Below are 27969 nucleotides of genomic sequence, written 5' to 3' on the forward strand. Positions count from 1 at the left end.
ACCATCACATACATTCAGGCATTTCCCTGGTGGAACTGTCTTTTAGAAAAGTGTCAACATTATCCAGGTTGGCCACGGTATTGCTATTCTGGTCTACAGTTATGCAAACATTAATAAGATATTCACCACTTTTGATTTTTCATCAGTTACTTAAGATAAGATTACTTAAGTTACTTAAGATAAGTTACTGAGATATCTTTGATAGTCATAGGTAGCCTCTAGGACAAGTGCCTGGGGTGGAAGGAGGGAGTGAGTGATAGTTGCTCCTCTCATGCCTGTATAATCAGAGGACTTGTCTCAAGATTCCTGTAGGTGAAGGAAACAATGAATGAATCCAGCTGTCCTCACTCCAGTGTGCAGCATCTGCTGCACCATCCCATGGTATGCCAGATTCACCCAAGTGGTTTTAGATGCAGGGTAAGATTGCTTTATAGGGGTGAGAGAGTTTAATGGGAATTTTGACAACTCTATGTTGAACCATATATACACTGTAAATGTATTCTCATATAGATGGGGTCTTTGTTCTCCTTTGTGACTAATGGATCCTTTTTGTGACAATATGGCTGCCTGCATGGTAATTGCTCTAATTGTGTGTGTGTGTGTGTGTGTGTGTGTGTGTGTGTGTGTGTATATATATATATATATATATATATATGCATTCAAAACATTAAAATATCATCATTTAATACACTTGAGAGGACCAACATGTGTGGTGTTTCAAAAATCAATCCACATTTTCCCAAGATAATGTTATATTGTAGTTTCTAATGAGAAAGAGATTATTATATGATTTTAACACAAATTCAAATCTTACACATTTCTACTTCATTGCAAAGAAACATTACTAAACTTTTCATCATTTAAAAATGCTATGTTTTTTTTTAAATTTTCCAAGAATTTGAAGAGAAAAATAACCAGGAAAGTCTTAATTAGGGATTTTTAATAGCCACTTCATTTATATGAATTTGTATTATCTATTCACAGAAACAAGCCTAAATTTCATTAAAATTTTAGAAAATAATATATAATAAATTTAGATACAAATATTTATTTTCTTGCATGCAGTTTGACCTTGGAAGTCATAGTTATAAGTTTCACATTCCTTCCTTTTCAGAAAGGTAGTGTAGATAGACCCAAATATCATCATTGCTGAAAGTGAATTATTTATGAACCCTAGAGACTCAAAACTTGTCGTAAATCTAATAAAAAGTTGTGTCATGTTATTCCAGCAAATTGCAAAACCTCAGTTTCTTTAGGTGATCACCCGAGGATGAGTCATTGTCAACTATGAATTAGTCGTCATTGTTCAACACTGGAGATAGAACTTGTGTATACTAAGTATCTGAAATGGGGAAGACTGCACTTGGTGACACTAGGTTCTGTGTCACTTCAGATGTTCAGGCATATTTTTGAAGATCATGTTTTGGAGGATGGCAGAAATACACTCAAATCCTTAATGAAGGGTCTCCCATTAATGATCAGACATAGCAGAATCAGACAAGTTGGAGGACATTGAACAAAAAATCTCAGTGTACCATTTACATATCAACCCCATTTTCATAAGTGGGGTCCACCTCATTTTTAAGAAACCCTACTTCTAGAAGAATGCCTCAAGCACCTTTGGAAAAATTGTTTAGATATAGATTAGGGAGTTTCTATCTTTTGAAAGAAGTTGAGAACAGGATCCAAGAATCCATATATTTAGTAAATTTCCAAGCATTGATAAAGATATTGATCTAGGTTTATACATGACATTCTATATTAGAGTATGGGTCATGTCCCTGCCTGTCAGAAGCTATATTTAATCAACCTAGTCAATTTCTTGTCTCCTAAGCGTTAAGTTGCAGGCATTGGTGTATTCTAAATGGTATACACTTACAGTGTTAAGTGCTGACACTCACAGACAAAACACTGTTTTATTCCATGATTAATTTGTCACTAGATTCTTATGTCAGGCTAGTTTTGTACTGGAATTTTTTATTTATATATTATTTGTATATATATATGAGATCTCATGACATTTGAAAAACAAGAGTGATTTTTGTACTCTGAGTCTCTTTCAGTGATGATAAATTGCATTTCCTCCTAATTATTCAAGAACCAACTTGCTGCTGCAAATTAGATGAAAGTCTGTAGTCTGTAATTAAGATCAGTAAAGAAGACAGCACACACAGGGTTTGCATATTTTATTTGTACTTTTGTTACCATAGATGTTTTAGGCCATTGTACTTACAAGCATACTTACGATACCTTAAAGTGTGATTATGTCTTACCATATAGGAAGGTTCTCTGTTCAGTGACAGAGACACCTTCAGATAACAAAAGCCAATTGAATTATAAGGGTTTCTCAAACTCAGTGTCTAACACGGTTTTGCTATGACTCTGAAGGTTAAGGAGCTTACATGTAGCAGGCTCACAACTTCTGTGCAGATTAGGTTTCACATCAGCATGTATGTAAATGTTGGGTAGAGTCCAAACTCTCCTTCAAAGGACATGCATTATAGGCAGCACCCACTATTTGGTTAGATATGCAGGGACTCCGCAACTAGGTGAGACCATGCGTGCATTTTAACAAGATCTTTGGACGCTGGTGCTAACATTAAAATTTGAGAAGCAATACCTTAAATTATTCATTGATTGCCAAGGCCTGGGATTTCAGTAGCAGAACAGCGTAGGATTTACTGAGCTTGAGTCTCTTTGCATTTTTGCTGAGGCTTTATTTTCTCATTTTGTCAAGAGACTGTGGCTTTAAGTTGAACAAGAAAAGAAAAAAAAAACCCACTCTGTTCTCTGCAGACTTCATTTTGTCCAGTTCATATTTGTGAAAAAAATACACTTATGGTAACTCTCCTATATTTTACGTATTGATTCAAAAATAAGTTGTCCATTTATATTGTGCCAAAGATTGTGTTAGATGGTGATAATGTAAGAACTGGTTAGGGAGTGGATAACAGTTCTCATTAGAGCCTACAAAAATCTTATTAAAGACTGTGAATGATTGGCAGGCCTTCCATACATGAATCATACAGAATTCTATTCAACTGTTTGGTTTTCAGATAATTCTAGTGTTCAGTGTATTCTGTGTGAAATCCCTGAGTTCACCATGCTTTTTCTTGGAATGAGAAATAAATCTTGAAGAGGTTCCTATTTCTACATTTTTTACTCTTTTAACTTTGATTGAGGCTGGATGATGCTGTGAACTAAAGGCGAATGCATGTATCTGTCATGTGAACTTCCAGGTATGAACCTCCTACAGTCAAGGAGAAGCCACAACCCTGGAAAAGACAAAACACTTTCTGAGAAATGCAAGGTAGCATATCCTTTCCATGGTTGCGCCAAAATTTGCCATTATTGGCCAATTCAAAACACATGATACTGCACCATATGTCAATAGTTCCCAAATATTAACAATTTTATTATATTTTTGGTTTGTTTATTTTGAGACAAAGTTGCTCTGGTTGGCCTGGAACTTACTATGTAGACTAGGATGCCTTTGCCTCTGCCTCTGCCTTTGCTTTTACCTCCAGAGTATAGGATTAAAGGTATATGCCACTATAGCCTAACATAATTTCATGTTCTTGACCTCTTAAGAAAAGAGTAAATATGGCTTTATGTATAATTGGCTTTCTAAAGAATTCTGTTCCACATGCAGTTGACTTGATTTCTGTTTAGTTCAGATCCAGCTGGAGAATAAAGTGGCTTTTTTTCCTCTGCCATTTCTTAGCAGGAGTCATCTCTGAGATGAGTTCTGATATCTAATCCCGTCTCTTCCTTCCTATTCACTTCCATCCAGCTGTAGGCTGTCCTTAGAATGCCACAAGACTGCTCAGTGTCTTCTCTTGCTGACAATACATGGCAGATGTGTGGGATTTGATGTCTTTGAAATGCTTTTTATCGGCGCAGAAATGGCATTTCTTGGTGGCTGTCATCCTTGTACAATGGTTGATGTGTAATGATTTATCATGTTTAATCAGAAATTGCAACTTGCCTCCGAATGAAAAGAACAAATCACACATTACAGGAAATTTATGACTGAATCTATTTACTATTTATGAAGAATGTAAAAGCTTGGTGTTCTTCAACGAACAACTGTAAAACCTGAAAAAAAATCCTCCAGCTGTTTAAGATTCCAGCTCCTTAGCTGAAAGCTGAATGCAGATTCTTTCTGTTTGAAGATCTGCTTTATAAATAGAGACTGTTTTGGTAGGTGTTGCCCATTACAGAGAACACTGGGGGCATATTGATGCTCCAGGGAGGACTGCTTTTGTTTAGAGGCTAGCTCCTTCAACTCTTGCCTCCAATAACTTAGCTGTCACCCTGGCCACTGTGAGATGGTCGTGGAGACATTTCTTTCTGGAATTGAAGAACGTTTACCAAATAGCAAAGAGTGGAAAGGTGTATTCACAATCCCCTTGTTGATAGGATAGGCAGATAAGCTGGGGAGATAGTCATCCCAGAGCAAGGCCATGTCTCAATCTAAAGTCATGTTCTTTTGGCTGGCTAACTGGTCAAGGAGGAAAGGATTACATCCTCTGTGCTCAGTTAGCTTTCCTCAGACAGTTGGGTTCTATTTAAGAGAAACCCATTTTTGAAATGATAAAGTCAACTAGAAACGTAGACTTGAACCTGATTCTAAATGTTCAAGGTAGTTTATAAACTGAACCTAAAAAAACCTTCCTAATCCTTCCAGTGACATCTTACTGCTAAGTAAAATAGGTGGTCAAAGAAGAGACAGGTGGGCTTTGAGGTTAAGATGTATTGTTTGTTCATTGTCAAATCCTCTCTTGATGTCCATTTCTTAGGAACATGAATTTTACTTGTAAAATCTTTACAGGTTAAAATTTTAAAACCATATTTTGAGTATTGGAAAGTAATGTCTATTGAAGATTACTCGTGGGGTGAATGGAACTTTCCCCTGTCAACAAGAAAACCATCCTAAAACCTCACACCCTCATTTTGATTTATTTTTGGAGTCTAGGTATGGGATGGGTAGGGAGCTTACTTGTTTCTAGCTCCAGAAAGGTTTTTAGATAAAAACTTTGTAGTGTGTGACTTCTTCCTGGGGTCTGCAGAACAGAACAGCTGCTGGCTTACATTTTATTTCTTTTGTTGTTGTTGTTATTTCTACTGAAGATGTACTTTATATTTTATTTTTCGTGTGTGTGTGTGTGTGTGTGTGTGTGTGTGTGTATGTAGCAACTCTCAGGAAACCCTGCTTGTTTCTGTAACTTATCTTTCTGCACTGCATTTGATTTATTAAACTCTGAATGGCACACTTTCAGTTCAGGATGAACCCCCAAAGCCTTCAAAATAGAATGGGAGCATATTCACAGTTAAATTTTAATATACTCTTTCTGCCTCTTTCTAGCATCAAAATATGTTAACTATGTATCTCATAAATGAATGAAATATTTGATAAATGCCAAGAAAAATTGCAACTTTTAGAGATTGTGTATATGTGTGTGTGTGTGTGTGTATGTGTGTATACACATATGCTTGTATGCTTAAATGCCCACAATTGCATGGTAAAAGAGCTAGAGACATCTAGGGGGCAGATGCCAGTGATGCAGCTGAACATCCTACAATACACAGGATGGTTCCTAGCAAAGTACGACCAAGTTGCAACTGGCAGCAGCAGCAAGGTTGAGAAATTTTTGTTCAACTGTACTGAAACATGAGCCTGCCTAGAGATACACTTCTACCTTCTACAACCTGGCCTGTGGGCCTAGCAGGCAGGGTTTATCTCTAAAATGTTCTGCTTAACATCCATGGGACTTTGGAAAGCTCATTAAAGTACCAGTGTGTTGTTTTCCTTACCTGCCTTCTGAGCCAAGGGTATCTCTCAAGGTTATATAGATAAACGAGTCAATTAAAATTAAGTCCTTGGCACAATGGATACTGCTTAGGTTAAGCACTTCATATGTACCTCATACTTCTACAAATGACTGCTCTGACATCACTGAGATGCTCTCCTAGCCTGGAACAGCCTCTCCTATGTTGCTTCTATCTTTATATCATAATTAGTGTATCCTTTGTGTGGTACTCTCCTTTCCCCCTTTTCTTATAACTTACCATATCTCGGTATCTGGTTAAAACGGTGTTTGTCCTTCTTTGGGTGGTAAACCTCTTAGAGACATAATGTCTTATATCTAGAGTCCCTACCACTGCCTGAATTATATTGGTTCAACTGGGGCTCATGTGCCATGTCTCCTTTGCTAAGACCAGTAGAGGAAATATCTCTTGAATGTGACTCACGAAGGTCACATTGTTAAAATTATGAAACCTACTTTTAAGTGAATTGTGTTTCCTTTATCAGTCATGCTACAAAGGAGAAATCTATTAATTAGCTTCACTGAAAGAGAAAGGATAAGAGCTAGGCTAGGGTAGGTGGCGTACTCTTCTCTCCGACCTCAGGATATCCACATCTTTAACTGTACCAGTTTTCTGACCTTAAGAAAATAATAATGCATGGAATACTACCTAGGATTAATAATTCAGTCCTCTTCCTGTAGTCTTCTATCTCTAGTCTCCATCCTGGCTTGAGCTGTTTCCAATTCCCATAGATAAGTTGGCACTAGTGGCTACCTACTGTCAGTGTTCATCTGTGTGCAGAAGAAAAGACTGTTTCCAGACTACACTCTGAAACTGAGTCCTTGATAATGAAGGATGTGTTGTTGCTATTCTCTCCTTGGCTTAGAATTAACTTGTCAGTTCAAAAATCTTGCAGTTCTTTAATGAGGACATGCTGGGGTATAATGAGGTGAGAATGAGTTTGAAACACTTCGTGTCTCTAATTCCTGGCTGGTTTCTTAACCTCAGTGAACTTAAGTTGTACTTTTATACCTGGCGATAATGACAGCTCCTCCGGCATGACACCCTTATTAAATGATGATGTATAAATAAGCAAATAAGAAAACAAGCGCATAGAATGTAATGTGAGGGCAAGTGGTTATGAAAAAAAAATGACGGACTTCGCTCTTTATTTTCTTCTTCCAGAATACTGATATATAAATTTTGGTTTTTAGAATTGTGTGCAGATATATGTATGTATATCTTCATGTATATAAATAGGGTTCTTCAAGTGCCGAGATGCATGTATGGAGGTCAGAGGACAAGTTGGGTTTTGATTCTTTCCTACCATATTCTTTGAGATAGGGTCTCTGTTGTTTTCTATGGTGAACACTCTCAAGTTTTTAAGGATTCTCCTGTCTCCATCTCCCATCTTTCTGTGGGGGATCTGGGATTACAGATACTCATGCTCGATTATTTCTGACTTTTACATGAGTTTTGGGGATTCAAACTCAAGAACTGCAATTTGCTTGGCAAGTGTTTATTTTTTTTTTATTGAGCTATATATTTTTCTCTACTCCCCTCCTTTCCTCCTGCCCCTTCTACACTCCCCATGACCCCCACACTCTCCATTTATTCAGGAGATCTTGTCTTTTTCTCCTTCCTATGTGGATCCATATACATCTCTCTTAGGGGCCTCTCTGTTGTCTAGATTCTCTGGGGTTGTTAATTGTAGATTAGTAATTCGTTTCTTTATGTGTAGAAGCCACTTCTGTGTGAGTACAAATTATATTTGTCTTTCTGTGTCTAGAATACCTCACTCAATATGTTTTTTCTATATCCATTCATTTTCATGCTAATTTCAATATGTCATTATTTTTTTTACCACTGTGTAGTACTCCACTGTGTAAACATGCCATGTTTTCTTTATCCACTCTTCAATTGAGGGGTATCTAGGTTGTTTCCAGGTTCTGGCTATTACAAATAATGCTGCTATGAACATAGTTGATGAACATGAATGACAGCTTATGCTGGAGAGGCTGTGGGGTAAAGGGAACACTCCTCCATTGTCGGTGGGAGTGTAAACTGTGCAACTGCGTTGGAAATCAGTGTGGTGATTTCTCAGAAAATTAGGAATCAATCTACCTCAAGACTCATCAATACCACTGTTGGGTATATAGGCAAAGGATGCTCAATCATAACACAAAGATATATGTTCAGCAAGTGTTTTTACCCATTGAGCCATCTCCCTAATGCCACTGATACTGTTTTATTGATAAGACTTGTGTGTGTGTGTGTGTGTGTGTGTGTGTGTGTGTGTGGTTTTTATCTGAAACTTCAAAGAAACAAGTAATCAAGCACATGCCAGACAGTGATGCCCAAGCTTATCCATGCACAGAACAACTGAGACATAGTCATTGGCTTTGGAAAGAAAAATCATAGCCTCTTCCGGCCAACATCAGAACCCCCAAAATGTCCAATCACATGGGAAGTGGTGTAGAAGCACTTCACAATGAGATGGATGCCTGTTCTCAGCCTTGAATATCTAACCTGAATGTGTTGCTGATAATAAGCAGTGGCAGTCAAGACCATATTTTACTTCGTGTGGCTCTGGCTTTGCAAAGCCTAGCCTTCCTATTACAAGATCTATAACTACAGAAGATCAGTAACTACAGAGCATTGTGATCAGTTTGGGAAAGGAGCTGGAGAAATCTTCTGAAATGAGGGAAAGTAACTTCTGACCAGCATATTCTTTGCTGCTGTTAGCTTATAATACATGACATATTATAACCCATATTACTAGATGCTGTAATAGATATGTTCCCAAACACTCACAGAGAAAGCTCATGGAGCATTTTCATTAAAATCTATAATTGAAATATATCTCTTTCTGTCTTTGTAAATGAATTTCTCACACAGAGCAATTTTTTGTTTAATCATGGACCCATGCTCTCTCTTTCTCTCTTGGCCATGGTATGTTCTATGCCACAGCATTAGAGTGTGTCTAATGAGCACTCGAATATGGTTAGTTCGAGTAAGGAATAAAATGTTTAATTTCATTTCATGCTAAATAATTTAAATTTCAACATGCATGTATAACTGATGGCTATTATATAAACTGACTGCTATGACTCGGTTGGTGATGGTCATAAGAAAAAGATTTCATTTTGCAGGCAAATGGATGGAGCTAGAAAAAAAAACTATCATAAGTGAGGTAACCTGGACCCAGAAAGACAAATATGGTATGTATTCATTTATGACTTATGAGTTGGTATTAGCTGTTAAGTAAATTATAATCAAGCTACAATCCTTGGATCCAGAGAGGTTAGGTACAGAGGAGGGCTCTAGGAGCAATGCAGGGATCTCTTGAGAAAGAGAAAATAGGACAGGTTTTACAGGGGGACCAGGTAGGTTGGTATGACGATGGGAGGAGTCAGACATGGAGGAGATAGGATAGAGAGATAGAATTCTGGTGAGGTAGCTGGAATTTGGGGTACTTTTTAGGGGACAGTGTGAAAACCGAGTGCAGTGGAAACTTCCTGAAATATATGAGTGTGAGGACTCTTACTAAGAGACAGTATGGAGCCTGAAGCAGAAAACTTTTGTAGCAAGACCTAGATGGGCAGTACTTGGTTTGATTCGATTAAGGGGGTTCCTTGGAGATCCCCCAAACAACCAAGCCTAATACTAGAACAGACATTTGTACTCTGCAAACTGACAACAGGACTCCCTTGCCAAGAACAATAGTCACAAATCTCAGTGAGTGTAGAGAGGTCAAGTTTCTGCCTGCTTGGAGCCTTCTCCTCTACATTCTAGTCTCTTTGGTATGGTAAGGTACTCTGTAGGCTACCAAAAGAGAACCATGGACACCAACCCAGCCTCAAAATCTTTGACACACAATCTGTCCAACCTGCAAGATGTGCTGGGGCAATAGTAGTGCAGAACTTGCCGGAGTGGCCGACCAATGTCTGATTTAACTTGAGGCCTCCTTTGCAAGAGAGAGCCCAAGCCTGATACTGCTAGGGTGGCCAGGAACAAGAGAAAGAATAGACCAGAGAACTAGGGAAGAACTAAAGACAACTGGTCAAAATAATCAATGAAATGACTCCTAATGATATTCTGCTATACTCATAGATTGGTGTCTTGCTCAGTAGTCATCAGAGAGACTTCCTCAGGCTGCAGATGGGAGTGCATGCAGAGATCCACAGCCAGGCATTATGCAAAGAGAAATTCTAAAGTGGAGATTTCCATTGGGTTCTTCCCCTTGGAGCTCAGGGAATCCCTTGGGAGAGGGTACAGATAGATTATAGGAGTTAGAGAGTATGAAGGATACCAGGAGAATAGGGCCCAGTAAATTAACTAAGTAAGTTGCCAAGGGCTCATAGAGACTCATGTGGTAAGCACATATCACACAGGGGCCTGCCCCAGATCCTCGGAGCATGTACTGGGACTGTTAACTTGGCAGTTTCTCAAATTCCTAACGGTGGGAGTGGGTGTTATTTGACATTTTCCTGCTCTTGAGACTTTTTCTCCTGTTTGTCCAGTTTTGGTGTAGACAAAGCTCTTAAAAACTCTTGAGGGTTTTTGCCACATCTTATTGTAGTTTGTGTTGTTGTGTTTGCTTGTTGTCTCTTTGAGGCCTGCTATTTTCTGAAGGGAAATGGAGTGGGAGTGGATCCAGGCGAGATGGGAGGAGCTGAGAGGAGTAGGGAGAGAGAGGAAGAAACTGTGGTCTGAATGTACTGCATGAAAGAAGAAATTATTTTCAATAAAAAATTAAAAAAAAATCCTGGGAATTTCTCTAGTGCCAGGTTTCCTGCCAGCCTCATTATGGCTCCCTTAATTAAGATATCTCTTTCATAGCTGTCTTCTCTATCCTTCCTCCATCTCGACTATCCCTTTCCCTTCAGTTCTCATCCCCCCTCCCTTTCTCCCCTCCTCTTTTTCTTGTGTCCTTCCTTCTCAACCCACTTCCATACTCCCAATTTTGTCAGGCAATCTTATCTATTTTCCCTTTCCATGTGGATCTATGTATGTTTTTCTTAGAGTTCTCCTTGTTACTTAGCTTCTCTATGATCATGGACTATAGGCTCGATATCCTTTGCTTTGCAGGTAGTATAGCCTTATGAGTGAGTACGTAGCATGTTTATTTTTCTGGGTCTGGGTTAACCCCAGATAAGAGCCTAAGCAATAGAGGATAGGGTATCCAAACTGGCCTTGTTTTGTAACCAGACTGATGAATAATTTAAATGTCACCATAGAATCTTTATTCAGCAACTGATGGAAACAGAGGTAGAGACTCTGAGAGTCCAGTTAAAGAGTGAGAAGAATGAGAATATGAGCAAAGAGGTCAAGACCATGATGGGGACACAGACTGAAACAGTCTACCTGAGCTAATGGGAGCTCAACAATGTCAGCTGGACAGGGAAGAAATCAGCATAAATCCAAACTAGACCCTCTGAACGTGGATGGCAGTTGTATGACTGGAACAGACTATGGGGCCACTGGCAGTAGCACCAGGATTTATTCCTACTGCTTTTACTGGCTTTTTGGGAACCCATTCTTTTTGGATGGATACCTTGCTCAGCCTAGATTTAGTAGGGACAGTCTTGGACCTTTCCCAAAGCAATGTGCCTTACCCTCACTGAGGAGTGAAGGGGGGTAGGTGGGGGGTATCAGGTGGAGGTGAATTAGAGGAGGGGAGGGAGTGGGAACTGGTAATGGTATGTAAAATGAAAAGAGATAGCTTGTTTTCTTTTTAAATAAAATAAAATGTGGGTCTCTGTCTCTGTCTCCTTTCACCGCCTGATGAAGGTTAATATTCAGGGGGATGCCTATATGTTTTTCTTTGGGTTCCCCTTCTTATTTAGCTTCTCTAGGATCACGAATTATAGGCTTAATGTCCTTTATTTATGGCTAGAAACCAAATATGAGTGAGTACATCCCATGTTCCTCTTTTTGGTCCTGGCTTACCTCACTCAGGATAGTGTTTTCTATTTCTGTCTATTTGTATGCAAAATTGAAGAAGTCCTTGTTTTTTACAGCTGAGTAGTACTCTAATATGTATATATTCCACCAAATCAGGAGCAGATGGAGAGAGAGCACGAGCAAGGAACTCAGGACCGCGAGGGGTGCACCCACACACTGAGACAATGGGGATGTTCTATCGGGAACTCACCAAGGCCAGCTGGCCCGGGTCTGAAAAAACATGGGATAAAACTGGACTCGCTGAACATAGCAGACAATGAGGACTACTGAGAACTCAAGAACAATGGCAATGGGTTTTTGATCCTACTGCATGTACTGGCTTTGTGGGAGCCTAGGCAGTTTGGCTCTTACTAGACCAGGAAGGAGGTGCGTGGTCCTTGGACTTCTCCCACAGGGCAGGAAACCCTGATTGCTCTTTGTGCTGATGGGGGAGAGGGACTTGGTCGGGGGAGGGGGAGGGAAATGGGAGGCGGTGGTGGGGAGGAGGCAGAAATCTTTAATAAATAAATAAATTAAAAAAATAAAGTCCAAAAAAAATAAAAAATAAAAAAGTGAGAAATTAAAAATAAATATATAAAATATAAAAAAGAAAAAAGAAAAGGAGAAGAATTTCATAGCAAATTATTTGATATAGTGTGCAATACTGCGTTCAACACTTAATATGATAGATTCAGTTAATCTTACAAACAACTCTTAAGATTCCTAGTAATATCTTTCCCATTTAGAAGATGAAAAAACTGGCATACAAAGACTAAGTAATGTACTCATATCACTATCTAGAGTAGGGGTGTCCAACATTTTAACATCATGATCATGTCGTCTACGTATGTGTTGAGCCCCACTTACAGCTAGCTCAGGATGCATGGGGAATGTGGATTAGCAATCACCAGAACTGATGCTGACATCCACAGTTAGATGGAACATTGGTCTTCTCAGGATGTATCTTATACAGTGAAAATTCTGGTCACTGCAGGCTGCCCTGATCATTTTCACTGTTTGCTGAGGCAGAACATGAAGCCCCTGTGAAAATGTAAAATATGGAATCTCTTTGAGGACATCAAGGCTGTGATACGTGAGTCCTTTCTTGAGTCTCGAAGTGATCTCTTGAAGTCTGGCCAGCTCACTTTGCTTGCTGAAGTCACTTTAGCCCACTTAGGGCAGAGAAAAAGACACACTGATGTAGCTTCTTGCTGGCTGTTGTCATGGAGATGAGGCCTAAAACAATGGTGCTTTTCCTCCCCAGTCACAGCCCCAGAAAGCAGCTTCATTTCTACTTTGTCCGAAGGAGCAGCTCTCTGGAGAACCACAAGAAAGGGCCTTGACACAGTTTCTCATGGTGCCACCGCCAGCGAGCTAGAATGACTTAAGAGATATGGTAGATGCCCGTTGTGTAATAACCCCCAAACTCTTCAGTACTGTATTCTTTTAATGTGTTAAAGAGCCTTTGGCAGTTGCTTTTAATGGTTTCACATCACTGTTGAATGGCATGTACTGATTAGAACAAAGAATTAGGGGGTGACAAAGTTTCTTTTTATCTGGGCAGACACAATCAACAAAGCAGCTTCTTCAAACCCTTCAATGTTCCAATGCGTACAAGATTAAGGAAACAAATGATTTTAATCTGACTGGGAGTTATTTCAGAGGCTTTCTTCATGGCCAGTCTTCTGCCCTAACTAGGGTTTCTACAATTGATCTTTGATATTTCCTTAAATAGCAGAGGTACAAACAGGTATTGCTAATTTAATGTAGACATCACTGCCATGGTCGCAGTCTGAGTGAATTTGTGCCTAAAGTCAGGAAATATGGGCTGTGTTATGAAATGTAATGAAAACTGAGTGTGTTTAAATGTGATTTCCCAGACAGCTCTTTGATAGCTCGTTGAAGCTTTGGCTTTAAGGCACCATTGCTCCAGAATGAATCAATACTAAATAGGTTGAAGACAGGTCAGAGATTTATTGATATTTCAATCTGAAAATCTCACAGGTTTTTCCAGACAAAAATCAGTTGCAGAAGGATTGCTTGGCTCTGCAAATTATTGGGAATATTACAGAAAGAGAACACAGACAAATTAGCCATGAAGGGATAGCCATGAAAGCTGTAGTCTCCCAAATTCTTTCCTAGAAGAGAAACAGAAAATTCCAGTTAATTTAAAGGGATAGTAAACATTGCATAGCTACTGGACTGGACACATTATGCTTAAAGTACTTTATCATTACTTAGTCCCTAAAACAAAATAAGTATTGTGATCAAAGTTGTGATCACAGTGATCAAAGTTGTGCAGAGAGATGACCTTTGCTGATGTGCCACATTGCCTGCCTAGCATAAATGATACTATGAGACACACTAGTTTGCTATTTTTTCCTATAAATGAGAGCGTGGTAAGAATCCCTATTGAAGCTACTATCCTTGATGACCTATTCCATAATGTACTGAGAACTAAGTATATTGCAAGAGACTAGCTTTCTCTGTGGTGCATGTTAATGGGTAACAATAAATCTCTGTTATATGTTTCCTACCCCATTTAGGGGGATCCATGTTATTCTTGAGTAGAACTTCAAGACAGGATGCTAATAGATCATGGTCTCATTTCTCCATTTCTTTTGAAAATTTAAGGGCAAACTGCTAGATCACTCCTGCCCAAGCCCATATAAACTGTGACAGTCTCTTTCATTTGTGAAATCAATTGGTGAGCAGGTAAGTAAGACTGTCTGGGTCCACTTAAGATGCAGGCAGACACTTGCCTTGGCCATTGGCTTGACTATGTGTCAGTGCAGATAGTCATTTGTAGCTGTAGGTTACCTGAGGAGAAACACAGCTCAGGGCTATTCTGAATTTTCATAAATCGTGGGAAGTTAAAATGTAAAAGAAATTTGCAAACATGAGCAAAAGATAAAACCAAAAGAGGAAAAGGGATTAAATTCCTAGAGGGAAAGTGGAGGCCAGTTTAATCCAGCTTTCAGCTATACCAAAAGCCAGTGGATACATGTATTGTGCTGTAGTATGTGTGTGTGTGCATGCATGTGTATTTTTTGGACTTTGCTATTGCACAAAGCACATGGAGGAGGAGCAGGTGCTGAAGCTGTGTTTAGGAATTTTACTTTTCTCTTCAAAGGAAGTCCCTAATACTATTCACTAAGTCTAGTGAAATCCATTTCTGAGTTTAATGAACTTTTCTTGTGTTCCCATGCCAGATGTGACCATTTGAAGCTTAGGTGGAGTTTACCTTTAGCAAAAGTATGTGAGGACTGTAAAATTTAACTATAAAGCTGGCTGTGACCAGCTCTAGAGTACCAGTGGACCTGACTATATGTTCCTTGGTGGACTCCAACAAGTGAGATGCTCCAGGACCTGCAAGTTTGTTTTCTTCTAAGCTGGAATTACTGTGCTTAATTGTTCAGACCACCAGACATACTAAAGGGGAAGATGTGGTCTTTTCATTTCAGGAAAGAAAGAAGAAAGGTAGGGGAAAGGGGGTGCAAGGATAGAAGGGGAGGGGATAGGAAAGAAGGGGAAGAAATGAAAGGGAAGGAAAATAAGAAATTGGTTGGAATAAAAGAAAGGAAGAGGAAAAGAAGGATGAGAAGAAAGAGAAGGGAAGAAAGAAAAGGCAAGGGATGGAAGAGAAGGAAAAAGAAAGGCAGAGGGAGGGAAGGAAGGAAAAGAGCTAGTGCCCTTCCTCTGTGGTCTCATTGTTGGTTGATGATTCTAGTTGTGAGGTCCTGGAAAGCCCAAACATTCTAAAATCAACTAATAAGAACAGAAATGATAAGATGAATGATACAGAAAGAAAAAAAGAATAATTTTTTTTTCAGAAAAGTCATCAGAAAAGGCTTTATCTTCCAATCCCAAAGTTGATGTCTGTCCTGCCGCTGAGTTACTGGTGTCCTGCTGGGAAGAGTATCACTCAGTTCTGAACTTCAGTTTCTTGTATGTCAATAGAAACAAGAAGGCCTGTCTCAGAGCTTGGTTAGATTCTTTGCAAACTCCAGTAAGGTGTGTAGTAAGAATGGATGAATCATAACCAACATTATAGCTTCTATTATTTAATCATTTTATAACTTTGTAGGTTTTGTACATAAAGATTAATGAGTCTTCTGTTGCTGGACAATTCTGATTGGATATAAAAGTGATAATACTCAATTTTAAAGTATCAGTGAAAATTTCTGGTTTTGTTAACCAATTTTGTTATATATTGACATATAAGGAGACCAAATGTATTTTCACTAACAAAGATGAAAGGTTTCCCTACCTGCTCTGGTATTATTCTGTCATTCAGGACATTTATCAGAACTATAATTTCTACTTAAAATGTCCTTTGACTTACCAGCAGGCCTGAAACTGCCTGTTACAGTTAATCATATGGACTGGCACATATATCAGGTAGCACGCATCTGTGTATCCTGCAGCAACCTTGCACTGAAAGCTTTTTCTCTTTTGACCTCACCAAGACAGAAGACCACAGTGACCCATCTTGAAAAAAGAGCCTGCTGTACCCAGAGACAAGGTTGGCTACTTTCACTGGTAATCTATATGTCCCCCTCCCCCCCCAGTTCTGATGGTTATGACAGACAAAATAGAAAACCAGGGTCTGGGGAGATGGCTCAGTTGATAAATCACTTCCTGTATAAACATAAAGACCTAAATCCATTCCTCGGAACCCATGTGAAAGAAGTGGCACAGGCTTGTAATCCCGGAGTTAGAGAAATGAAAACAGGAGGATCCCAGGGATTTAGAACAAGCCTAGCTGAATTGATGCACTCCAGTTTCAATATGACCTCCAATCTCAAAGAGTAAGGTAAAATCCAAGTGAGAATACTCATTGGCCATCTCTATCTTTCATGTGTATGGACACACACATACACATTCAGACACATATACACATAATTAAACAGAACACATAACAATACCTAAAAAGGGAGGGAAGGGGATAAAATCCAATGAAAAGAAATGAAAAGAGAGAAAAGAAAGGGAATGAAGGAAGACAGAGAGGAAAGGGGAGAGAAGGGAAGGTGAGGGAGGAGAGAAGGGTATCAGAGATAACTAAGGATGTCACTAGCATGCCTTCACATTTGACTCATCCTTAGATAGGAAGGTTCTACTATACAGGATCCCAAGCTGTTGCCATGGTATCCCATTAAGGGAACATGTTTCTATAGGAAAGTGAGTGTTAAATAAAATGGAGCTTATCCATGGTCACAGAGATGTACAAGGCAAGCCACATAGTGACACTCCAACTACCACCACAAGGGTCACATTTCAAGTTTAGTTTTTCTTATTCTTGGCTAGAAAAAAAAAGACAATGCAGTCAAGGTCATGCTAAACACTTACCAATGTGGAGTAACTATTCATATTAAAATCTTCTAAGGCTTTGGCTCAGCTAAGCAAGAACACCCATGGGAGATTTCTCTAACACCCTCCTTGTACAAGTTGAGACCTTGGAGGTTACTCTAAGATAGGACAGACAGAAAAAAAAGAATTCAAAACCAATCTTCATCTTTAAAAGACAAAATGAATTATGAGAATATTCATGCAGATCATAAAAGAAATGATGATTACCTTTGATTCCAAGAGGAAGTTAATTTAAAATTTGTCCAAGTTTCAATGGGGCAGAGGACAGGAGAGAGAGAGAGAAAGAGAGAGAGAGATAGACTCTGCAAAGTTGAGGTACATCTGTAGTAGTTAGAAACTAGAACAGAATCATCAATGGGTATGGAGATAAAGCTCCTTCATAGCAGTTAGGTGTGTGAGAATGTTCAGTGATGAACTAAACTGGGTTAAGGACACACATTTTTCATTTTAAATTAAAGTGACATTGGGTTCTAAAAGATAAAACTTGTCCTAAATAGCTGGGTCAGAAAGCTACCAACTATCCATCAAAGTAGACTCTAGAACTATTTTAAGTTAGTGTGTCTGAACTTGATTGAGTCTGTGTGTACCATATGCATGCAAAAGCCCACGGTGGCTAAAAAGGATATTGGACCCTCTAGAACTGAAGTTACAGGTTGTTGTGACCTGTCATGTGGGATGTGGGAATTGAACCTAGTCCTCTGCCAGTACAGTAATTGTTTCTAACCACTGAGCCATGTCTTCTTCTCCAACCCATTTCCAACATAAATTGTCAAGTTCATGCGTGATTGAAATGATAAATGTTGTAGAAATTTGTAGTCCACAGAGGAAAGAAATAGATATAATCTTTGCTGGTCTTGTATGTTGGCTAAGTGCACCAAAAGAGAGATTAAATGCAGGTGTAGTGCTGATATAAGTCTAAGGATTTTCATATAAAACCACAACACACTTTTGAAACCTGACATCAGCATAAAAGTCATCTCTTTAGCCTCTATGATCTGGAGGGCTTTGTCCTGAAGGATGCAATACCACCTGCTGAGTTACAGACTGAGCATTTTTTTAATTAATAATTCCCATTTACTATTAACTATATACTTATCAGGTTCTAGGTAAGGTTGAGAGCCTGGAACACACAAAATTACTATAACAAAGGCAAAGAAATAAAGAAAACGTTATCCCCTATGTAGTTAGGCCACTTTATGGATGCCATGCCCTAAGATATCGTGTCCTTAACTCTGATACAGCAGCTTTGCAGAACCATTTCTCATTCCTAAACATGCCCCCATTATTTTTATGTGTCAGATTCTTTATATGTAGTCATCCCTGTTGTAAGTCTTTCCTTGTATTACTGCCTGGACCACCTTACAAACAGGATGGAAGATAGTGTTCTCTTTACATAGCTGAACAAGTGATTTGCTTTTTCTAAGAGCCCCCATCATCTGAAATCAAAATTTCTTACCTTAGAATCCTCCATCATGTCTGAGTTCCCCGAGGGACTTGTCCATTTCTGTCTCCCAATCATGTCACCTCAGGCTTGCACAGGGGCAAAGCTTCTGGATATTCATTTGACTGTTCCCCCTTATCAGCAGTCCCATGGTTCATAAATCTTGATGAGACCAAGCCAGGCAGTGGTTCAATGTACCTTGTGATGCAGTTTCCATGACTTAAGGGCATGGTGTATATAACTCTACTGTGCTAGTAAAACTACCAGCTGTGTGTGCTTTCATCCTATTCTTCAAGTGGGATGTGAGCTGGAGAGCTGGGGTGGCAGGTATTAATTGATGTCTGAGCATGTGCTGAGAGAACAGTCCTGATGAGATTTATTGCTGCATTTATTTCAGAGGTGATTCTGTGTCAAAGTTTGGGTAGCCTTATATTCTTTGCTGTCTATATTTAGAGAGTGTTTCAAAGTAGATTTAAAATTGAAGTGGTTTCATGTTCAAACAAGGGCACTAACTGAATGCTAACGAGGAAGAACCTCAATAGGATGTAAAGCCAAAATGACGTGCTTAGGTAATATTATATCCTTCTGGAGTCTTTGATGGAGTTGAACAATGGATAGATAGTTATAGTTTTCCTTAGTTATGATAAAAGATAAAGTAGATATAAATATTGTAACTGTAATTCTTACTTGATAACTGTTTTGTTATATGTAATTTTACTATGTTAAAGTTAAAGCCTTTCTTTTTTTGTTTAAACAGAAAAAGGGGAAATGATGTGGGAGTGATTTCTTATTAATAAAGTAACTGCCTAGGCCCATTTGATAGGCCAACCCTTAGGTAGGCAGAGAAAACAGAACAGAATGCTGGGAGAAAGAAGCTGAATCAGAGAGTCACCATGATTCTCCCACTCCATGTTAAGATATTCCCTGGTAATCCACCTCGTGGGCTACACAGATTATTAGAAATGGGTTAGGTCAATATGTAAGAGCTATCCAATACGAGACTGGAACTAATGGGCCAGGCAGTGTTTAAAAGAATACAGTTTCCTTGTAATTATTTTGGGTAAAGCTAGCCGGGTGGCGGGACGCAGCCCAGCCCGCCAATCTTATTACAACATGAAGTTATAAAAACTTCAAGTGTTAAATAACATCATCATATTAATGACAAGAAACAAAATATTATTAAGATTGATTTGTTTGGAGCATGTGTATGTATGCATGGTATCTGTGAGTTTGCATGTGAGCGGGTACACAAGTATATAGCTGAGTGTGTATGTGTGTGCACCTATATTTTGAGGCCGGAGTTTGGTATCAAGTGTGGTCCCTGATTGTTTATTGAGGCCGGCTTTCTATACCTAAACCTTGCCAATTTGGCTAGTCTAACTAGCCAGCTTCCTTTGGGGATCCCCTGGTTTCCCCTTTCAACAACTGGGAGTGCAGGTGGACTGTCACACTACCAGGAATTTATTTAGGTGCTAGGATCCAAATTTTATACTTGGAGAACATAAAAGTTGAGATCTCAGTAGTATTAAAATCTGAATACTTGCTCAGAAGAACAACACTAGGCAAAAGCACAGAAAGTTATTGTATGTCTGTATATGCAAGACTAGACTGAACCTAGTTTTATAATCGCACCACCATCCTCCGGTACACCACTACTCTACGAAAATAACCTAGTTCCTAGCCTGAGTCATTTCCCCCTTTCTTCTTTCCTTAATTAGAACGTAAAATAAATGTTGCTAGACTGATAACACTTTGTACAGTTATAAAATTTATAAACATGTAAATGAAAAGATGAAGCAGTGATGCTTTTGCTGATTTAAGGCTTAGGCATCTGTCAGAGATTTAAAACAGAATCCTTGTAGAAAACAGATTTTCTAGTCGGGTTACACTTTGTTCTGTCTGACTTTACATTTGTTTTCTTCCATCTCTTACAAGGAAATTTCACACTTGCTGGATATGATGTGTCTTTGTTGGGACACAGTAGCTAAAGTGGATTTAAAAGTAAATTAGCATAAAATTCACTGTTACACCTATATTTTTTTCTTTACTATTTCATTTCCTTGAGTACTGTCACACAGAAATAGATTCAAACATGGGAACCCTGAGCCATTTCTCTAGTGGGCCTCCAAACATAGGTAGTTCCTATTGTGAAGGGGAATGATTGATGCCTATTCTGAAAATATATAACTTGAGTAGTCTTCCACTCCCAATTATTTTTAAAGAAACCAAACACGGAATCATTCCTCCTTTGAGAAGCTACCCTTAAACTGATCAGGAAAGGAAATCAAGTGCAGATATTACTTGCATTCATAGGACCATAAAAAAATGGTGGTGAAAAACACAGTAACGAGTGAATCAATAGGCCATGATTGGTACAGGGAAAAGAGAAACAAATTTATGTTCCTTATCCTATGACGTGACCTCTTTGCTCACCCTCTCAGAATCTCCCCAACAAAGTCTGTGAGGTAAAATAACCCCAGGAAACAGGTTTCTTTTGTATCTAAGCTCTATTTCCTAGAAGCATTTATGTTTAAATTTGTATTACATTGCGCGCACGTGTGTGTGTGTGTGTGTGTGTGTACTTGTGTGACTTTGTGTGTGTATACACGTGCATGTGTGTGTGTGTGTGTGTGTCTGAGAACAACCCCAAGGACTCTGCTCTGCCACCATGTAGACGCAATGGCATGTATTCATGCGTGTGTGTGTGTACCAGAGAACAATCACAGGGAGTCTGTTCTCCCACCCTGTTGATGCAAGGGTGTAACTCAGGTCGTCGGGCTTGGCAGCAAGCTCCCTTACCTGCTGAGCCAACATGCCGATCTCTAGCAATACTCTTTAACTGAAAGGTCAACTTTACTTAGTTTCCCATTACTTCCTTTAAACCAAAAGGCTCCAGCTGAGAATGGAGCTAAAGAGAATTTTTAATAGATGGATATTTAGTCTATTTTTTTTCTTTTTCTGGGGATAAATCTTTCTCATTTATTTTCAGGAAGTCTTCTGTAAAAGAACTGTTAAATGATGAGCCACAGTGTTTTGACAAGCATTGGTACTGTGGAGACTTGAAATCGCACTGGGATACAGTTACATAGTCACTGTAGGGAAGGATGCCCTATTTAAAATCTAGGACACATCATGTTGACACCGGGGAAAGGAAATAACTATGGAAACAATACATCTGAAATTAAAGACTGAGATGTTACATCCTTCTAAAATCAACAGGAAATGTAATTGCTTTTTGAAAGTAATTGTGGCCTGTCTTTGAGTACTAAGTAGAATTTTTTTTTGAAGACCAAGATATTATTTGTATGCAGAATTTCAATTCCCTCCCCTCAAAAAACATATTATATATGTCTGGACAGTGATCTGACAGAAGTCCCATGACAGAGACACACAAAGAGAAAGGCTAGTCCACATTGTTAAACACTATGTTAGTCTCCATAACAAGATCTCACTCTTATAGACCTCTAGAAATAGGCCTTCCAGCTGTTTTTAAAAGCAAGAGAGTGCGGTGAGAGGCAATCAGAAGGGAGTCTTTTATTCAAATTTACCACCTCATTTAAACTTTTTATTTTATTTTTAAGATGTACGTGTGTGTGTGTGTGTCTGTTTGTGTGTGTGCTTGTGTGTTCATGGGCATGCAAATGCGGATGTCCATGGAGATCAGAGGAGGCCATTGGATTCCTGGAGTGAACTTGCTGGTGGCTGTGAGCCTTCCAATTTGGGTGCTAAGAACTGAACTCAAGTTTTCTGCAGGACAATTACACGATTTTTTTAAAATGATTTTTATTGAGCTCTACATTTTTCTCCCCTCCCACCTTACACAATCGTATCTGTTGAAGCATTTCTCTGGTCTTGGAACGCTGTTCTCCATGTCATCCCTGGTTTAGTTTTCCTACCATTTGGTAGTTGCTGAAGCCATCTAGATACAGATCTTTGAAAGCAAGAGTTGAGATTCCATGTTGCTTAGACTGAAATCCAGAAATGATAAGGATAGTAACATCTCTAAGAATAGCCTTTTACAGCATATATTCACGAATGGGCTAGCAAAGCAGTATAGGAGCATGAATAGTGAGTGAGTCAATCGCTGCCATCAAGACAGTTCACTCATATTACCAGTTGAGCAGGTCACAGAACCCATTGTTTTGAAAACAATAATATTAATTGGCAATCCATCTGACTAATATTGAAACTTTCCTTTGACTTTTGCCATCTTTCTTTGACCCCTTCCCTACTTTCAGAGAGCACTAAATTTAGGTTGATTTCTCAGAGAAAGAAACATGATTGACACTTTGTCAATTCCATCCATAAAAACTTTCCTGTAGTTATTTGTTGAAAAAAGAAAAGAAAGAAAGAAAGAAGAACAGAAAAAAAGAAAAAACCAAGACAATTAGTTTTACAATGTTAGGACCAGCCTGTCATACTCTTTGAGTAGATACATTCCTAGGAATGTATACATTTATTTTGATGTACAAAGTACTAATAAGTGAAGTAGGTATTTGTGCTTGACTGATAAAGCATACCCCTTTTTTTCCATATCAGTGTTCCACACTGTCAGAATGTGAAAACACACATTTCAAAATAATTTTACCATCAATTATTTTAAAGTAGACTATGTATCAGAATAAACAGCACCCATTTTCTAAAGTGATTGGCTAGTTGCCACAGCCATAACCACATTCTCCAGCAAAGATACCAGGCATATAGCTGGAGCTGTCATTGAGTTCATCAAGTGGACCACGTTTCAAAACTCATTTCTTCATACACATAAAATTCCATATTTTCATGCACGGTGTTCATGAAAACATTTCCATTCTTAGTGTAGACAATAACATAGAAATAAATGAAAAGGAGATTGTTTTCTTACCTTTCGGGAAGCAGTCAAAAGCTATACTGTTGGTGGGATAGTGTACCAAGTTACCGACTTTTGTACACTCTTTCTTACTGGTGGTATACAGTCTACAGGAAAAGTAAATATATAGGAATATATAAAATAAATATGCAGACAATATTCTTTTTTATTATAATCAATTATTTTTATTGTTGTTGAAGAAGAGGCTGTAATAGAGACCCACAGACATTGTACCCACTATTTCAGTGGATATAATCGACTTGGGTAGACCAGTTCACCACAATTCAGAACATGCGAGTACTGGTTCCACTATAGAACTGAAGGCAGCTAGGTTGTACTTGCTTGAGTTGGTGTAATTGAGAGCACCACACCACAAATAACTGATCTATCTGGCTCTCTCCTTCCTGGTGTCATCCCTTTTACCTCAGCCTAGTTCATTCTTGCTGACCAGCTTTGCTTGGTTAGTCCAGAAGAATGGAGACGAATAGCGCCATGTTGAGAATGTTAGAAATCCAAACAGATGAAGAAGCAAAACAAAACAAGAAACATTAACAAATCAGCATAGCATGGGAATGTGTTCTGGAACTTTCTAGAATTATTGCTTGTCTACAATTTGTTGCCCACATCCATTTTCCAGCAGCTTATAATTTCTTTTATTAATCAAAAAGTTCCTTCTATTGATATTTCTATTTTATATGATTTCTTCTTTTAAGACCAGCACAGGATATTTCTGGTTTTTCATATAGTCGATGCCAAATAGTAATACAAAAAAGTAACATCAGAATACATTTATGTTGAAATTATCTTGTTTTATATTTTATACCTGAGATATACATTATTGTTCTTCTCATATGTTCTTCCCCACATTCTGTGTTCACAGGCATAACCCCATCTGTTGTAGATAATGCCTACCTTCTCACTTTATCAGTTATACACTCCCATATTCAATAAGTAGGATGTGCTGTTAGCTGCCTACTTGCCTACCATCACTAGTTTCTCCTGACCTTCCAGTATCCACCTAGGTGTTTTGACCTGAGTTATTTCTCAGCCAGGGGGATATCAACTTAGAAAATGGATGGTGTCTTGGAATCAGTGTAATTTACAGCCTGTCATCATTATGCAGTGCAATCCTTACCCAAGGGAAGCATGAGATAAGAGGGTAAGTCACATAGAATCTGATGAGTATGACTATTCCAGATGAGGAACATATCTGGTCATAGTCACCCATGGGAATTAAGTCATGCTGCCCACCAATTAATATTATCCATACAGCTTAAAAGGGACTATAAGAGTAGTCATAAGCCACAGCCCAAGCATGACCACATCCTCTTATTCATTTGCCATGACCATATATGCAAGTTAGCATTCACAGTACAGGGAGAGATGCCAAACTCAGGAGACAGGTGCTAAGACCAGGATTTGAAGAAATTCTAGGGAGCAGCATCTTGGACATAGCTAATGTATCCAAATAAGGTTTGGCTTTTCTGAACCCCTGTGACAGAAATCACCTCTGTATAAATTAAAGTCTTGGCACTTCATCCCAATGCCTTCTGGGCTCGCTTGTTTTCATCTGAACATAGGCCCTGGCAGCACTAGTCTGAGCCTGGAATATGGAATATATGCACAGTGAACAGATAGCATTAGCACTTTGACAAGTTTGTCTCTTTACCCAACAAAATGATGTTTCTCTTTAAAGCTAACAGAATTTTAACTGAAAGAGCAACTTGAGAGGAAAATTTCAATCCTTGAAAAGTAATGCAGTACAGAGGGCCGTTTTAAAGGCTGGGAAAAAAAGCTCATTTTCATGTAGACGTGTGCAGTGTGGAGGATGAGTGGAAGCGGTCATGCGCCAGATGGCAAGCTGCAGTGATGGAGCGGAGCCGTTCAAGATGAAAACACCAAGGACTCGGATACATTCACACTAAGTGTTCACAGCAAAGATGAATTGAAGAGCATTTCTGGTCCATTAATTACTTTGAAGTTCACACTATAAACTGGCCTGTCTTCTTACATATCTTCCACCACCTTAAAAAAAAAAAAACCTTCTCCATTGGAGAGTAAATTTATTGTTTATAACTTTTATCGCATATCTTAAATTGAGCAATTATGTCCTGTCTCTCCATTGCCAAAATTTAGATTTTGGAGAAGAAGTTGAGACATTCTTAGTTTTCAACACAATATGATATTTTGACAACATTTCACAGCATCAGAACATTATAGTCTATTTTCATTGACTTAGATTTTCTCTACTAGTGAAATGTTAATAGGCCAGATCTAGTCTCCACTATGGACTCAGACTGCACAGCCCAAGATTAAACACTTGCAATAATATACCAAATTTCCAGATCTGTGACGTTCAGTGTAGTACTTACAGCTATGGCTGGCTACTTATGAGAAACAAAGTCAAATAAAAACAAGATTCATTCTCTCATTTGAAAAGCTGTGCTTTCGGGTGCTTGAGAGACACTGGGATTTATGTTGGTTGTATGAGACAACACAGCTTCAGAACACACTGTTGCCTGCTGACAGTGCTGTTGGATGACTTGGAAACAACGGGGGTGTCTCAATGCTTTGGAAGAGCTGGACCTTCAGATACCTCAATTTTTGGAGTTATGTGAAACTCCTCCTGAGGTTTAGCCAATTTCTGGACATTCTTTTTGCTGTTTTAGAGCAGTGGATCCACAATACCAGAAGAGTTAAAAAATAATTTCAAATATCTTTCATATTGGTTGAGAGGCAAACACTGTGTTTAATTGTACTATTCCCCATTCCCTTCATTTTTCTACTTTTTTTTTCTGGAGTATTTGTTATGACTCCATTGAAACCAGAACAACAACACTGTTTAAAAAAAAAAAGATGGATATCCAATGAGTTCCCAGTGGGATTATTGCAATGATTCCAATTGATACTACAGTATTTGAATTTTGGAGTTAGTATGATAAGGCCTCTACCTGGACAGCTTTCTCTAAACATAGGTTAATACTCTCTGTAGACAATAATATAAGCAGAAATATATTAAAAGCATAACATGTTTCAGCAAAGAGTTCCCCTCAAAACACCACCACCACCATTACCACTAGCAACACCACCAGCAGTATTAACACCAGTACTACCACCATCAATAATAGTATTATTATTATTAATTATTATTATTATGTAAACTATATTACCATTATGCATTGGGAATTTATCCAGCTTGTCAAGTTTCAGGACACACAATAGCAAAGAGGAACAAACACAGGTTAGGAGTATGAACTGGGTTAATTCAACCTTGGATGTTAAGTAGGTGCGTGACTTTGGCCATATCACAGAAGCTCCTTATTTATCTTCTCTATTGAGTTGCTATTCAGAATATATGCAAGCTCTTCCATATAAAGTTTCTGATACATATTTTAAAAGCGGCTGATGTAGTGTTAGTAATGATGTTAATATTTGCATTTTAGAAACTAACGAAACACTCAAAAAGCATTGATATGAACATAAAAATTAGCTATTGTTAAAAATATTAATTCTTCAGTATTATAGGATTAGTGTCTACTGTTCATAAATTCATACTTGTTCATTTTTAAAATAAAAATACAAGGAAAAGACTTCCAATTATCCTGCTTACTGACTTGGGAAAAAATCTTGTTACATGTATGTGCTTGGCCATATATGGATATACATATATGATTAAAAATTATTATTGGACTAGAGAATGGGTCAAGTTTTTATGAAATGAAAATTTGATAAAAGTCTTTTGTAAATAGCTTATAGAAGTTGAGCTATACAATTTGATCAGTATGAATATAATTATAAATATAGGCATACATATGATCATAGAAATATTAATTTTGATGATTACATTTAATCTCAGGGCATTTAGTCTGCCTTTAATTGCACTATCACATCTACCTGACCACTTGGAAATGAACTTTTAAAAATGCTTTCTTTGCCTCTTCAGGAATAGAATCCATTGGCATTAGTAAAAGTAAAATTTGCTAGACAAAGATTTTATAACATGTTTGTGACATAGGTAGTATTACTTCCACAGTATACAAAAAGATATTGAGCTTTAGAAAAGTCTCAGTCACATGGTCCTGAGTGGAGAGTCTTGGATTTGAACCCCGTGTTTTTCCACTCCAAGGTGCTTCTTATCTCACCTTGGAGGTCAGACAGAGCACCATGGTGTGCTCTTCCCAGCTCTCATTAGCCCATTGCTCTGGGGGCATGGCAGAGCTTACACACTCATCCTGTTTCTTCTTTCTTTTTGGGACAATTCTCTTCCTCCTCCAGTCTCATCATATAATCTCTTCTCTTGAGATTTTGAATGAAGCCCTTGTTTATGTTGAAAGTGTTTCCCAGTATTTGTATATTCATTCATAAATGAAGAAGTGACAGGATCATGAGTCTTTTGTATAATATTCATTAAAACTAAGTTGTCTGGCTTATTGAATTTCTGTCTCTGCTTACAAGTGTGAGTATGGTAAGAGTAGTTCATAATTTAAAAACAGTGTATTTTGAATGACTTCATGGGAAATCTGAAATCTTTTTAATTTTGAAAACAGAAATT

The 27969-nt window shown here is 38.3% G+C and overlaps 1 protein-coding gene across 3 annotated transcripts in view; it reads right to left on the reverse strand.

Moving 5' to 3' along the window:
• Positions 1-27969, reverse strand: part of Grm7 (glutamate metabotropic receptor 7) — an 888724-nt gene that overhangs the window by 36779 nt on the left and 823976 nt on the right. Inside the window, exons 10-11 of one of the 3 annotated variants that reach the window (XM_075983272.1) lie at positions 23433-23524; positions 22342-22536 (exon numbers count right to left, since the gene is read on the reverse strand). The exons of 1 other annotated variant lie outside the window; for it this stretch is intronic. In XM_075983272.1, the coding sequence (XP_075839387.1) occupies positions 23454-23524 (71 nt within the window). In that variant the 3' untranslated portion in view covers positions 22342-22536; positions 23433-23453. Of the gene's footprint in view, positions 1-22341; positions 22537-23432; positions 23525-27969 lie in introns of those variants that run through there. One more of the 3 variants, XM_075983271.1, reaches the window with a different exon arrangement.

This window comes from Microtus pennsylvanicus, chromosome 8 (assembly GCF_037038515.1).
Source record: "Microtus pennsylvanicus isolate mMicPen1 chromosome 8, mMicPen1.hap1, whole genome shotgun sequence".
Classification (NCBI taxonomy): Eukaryota; Metazoa; Chordata; class Mammalia; order Rodentia; family Cricetidae; genus Microtus; species Microtus pennsylvanicus.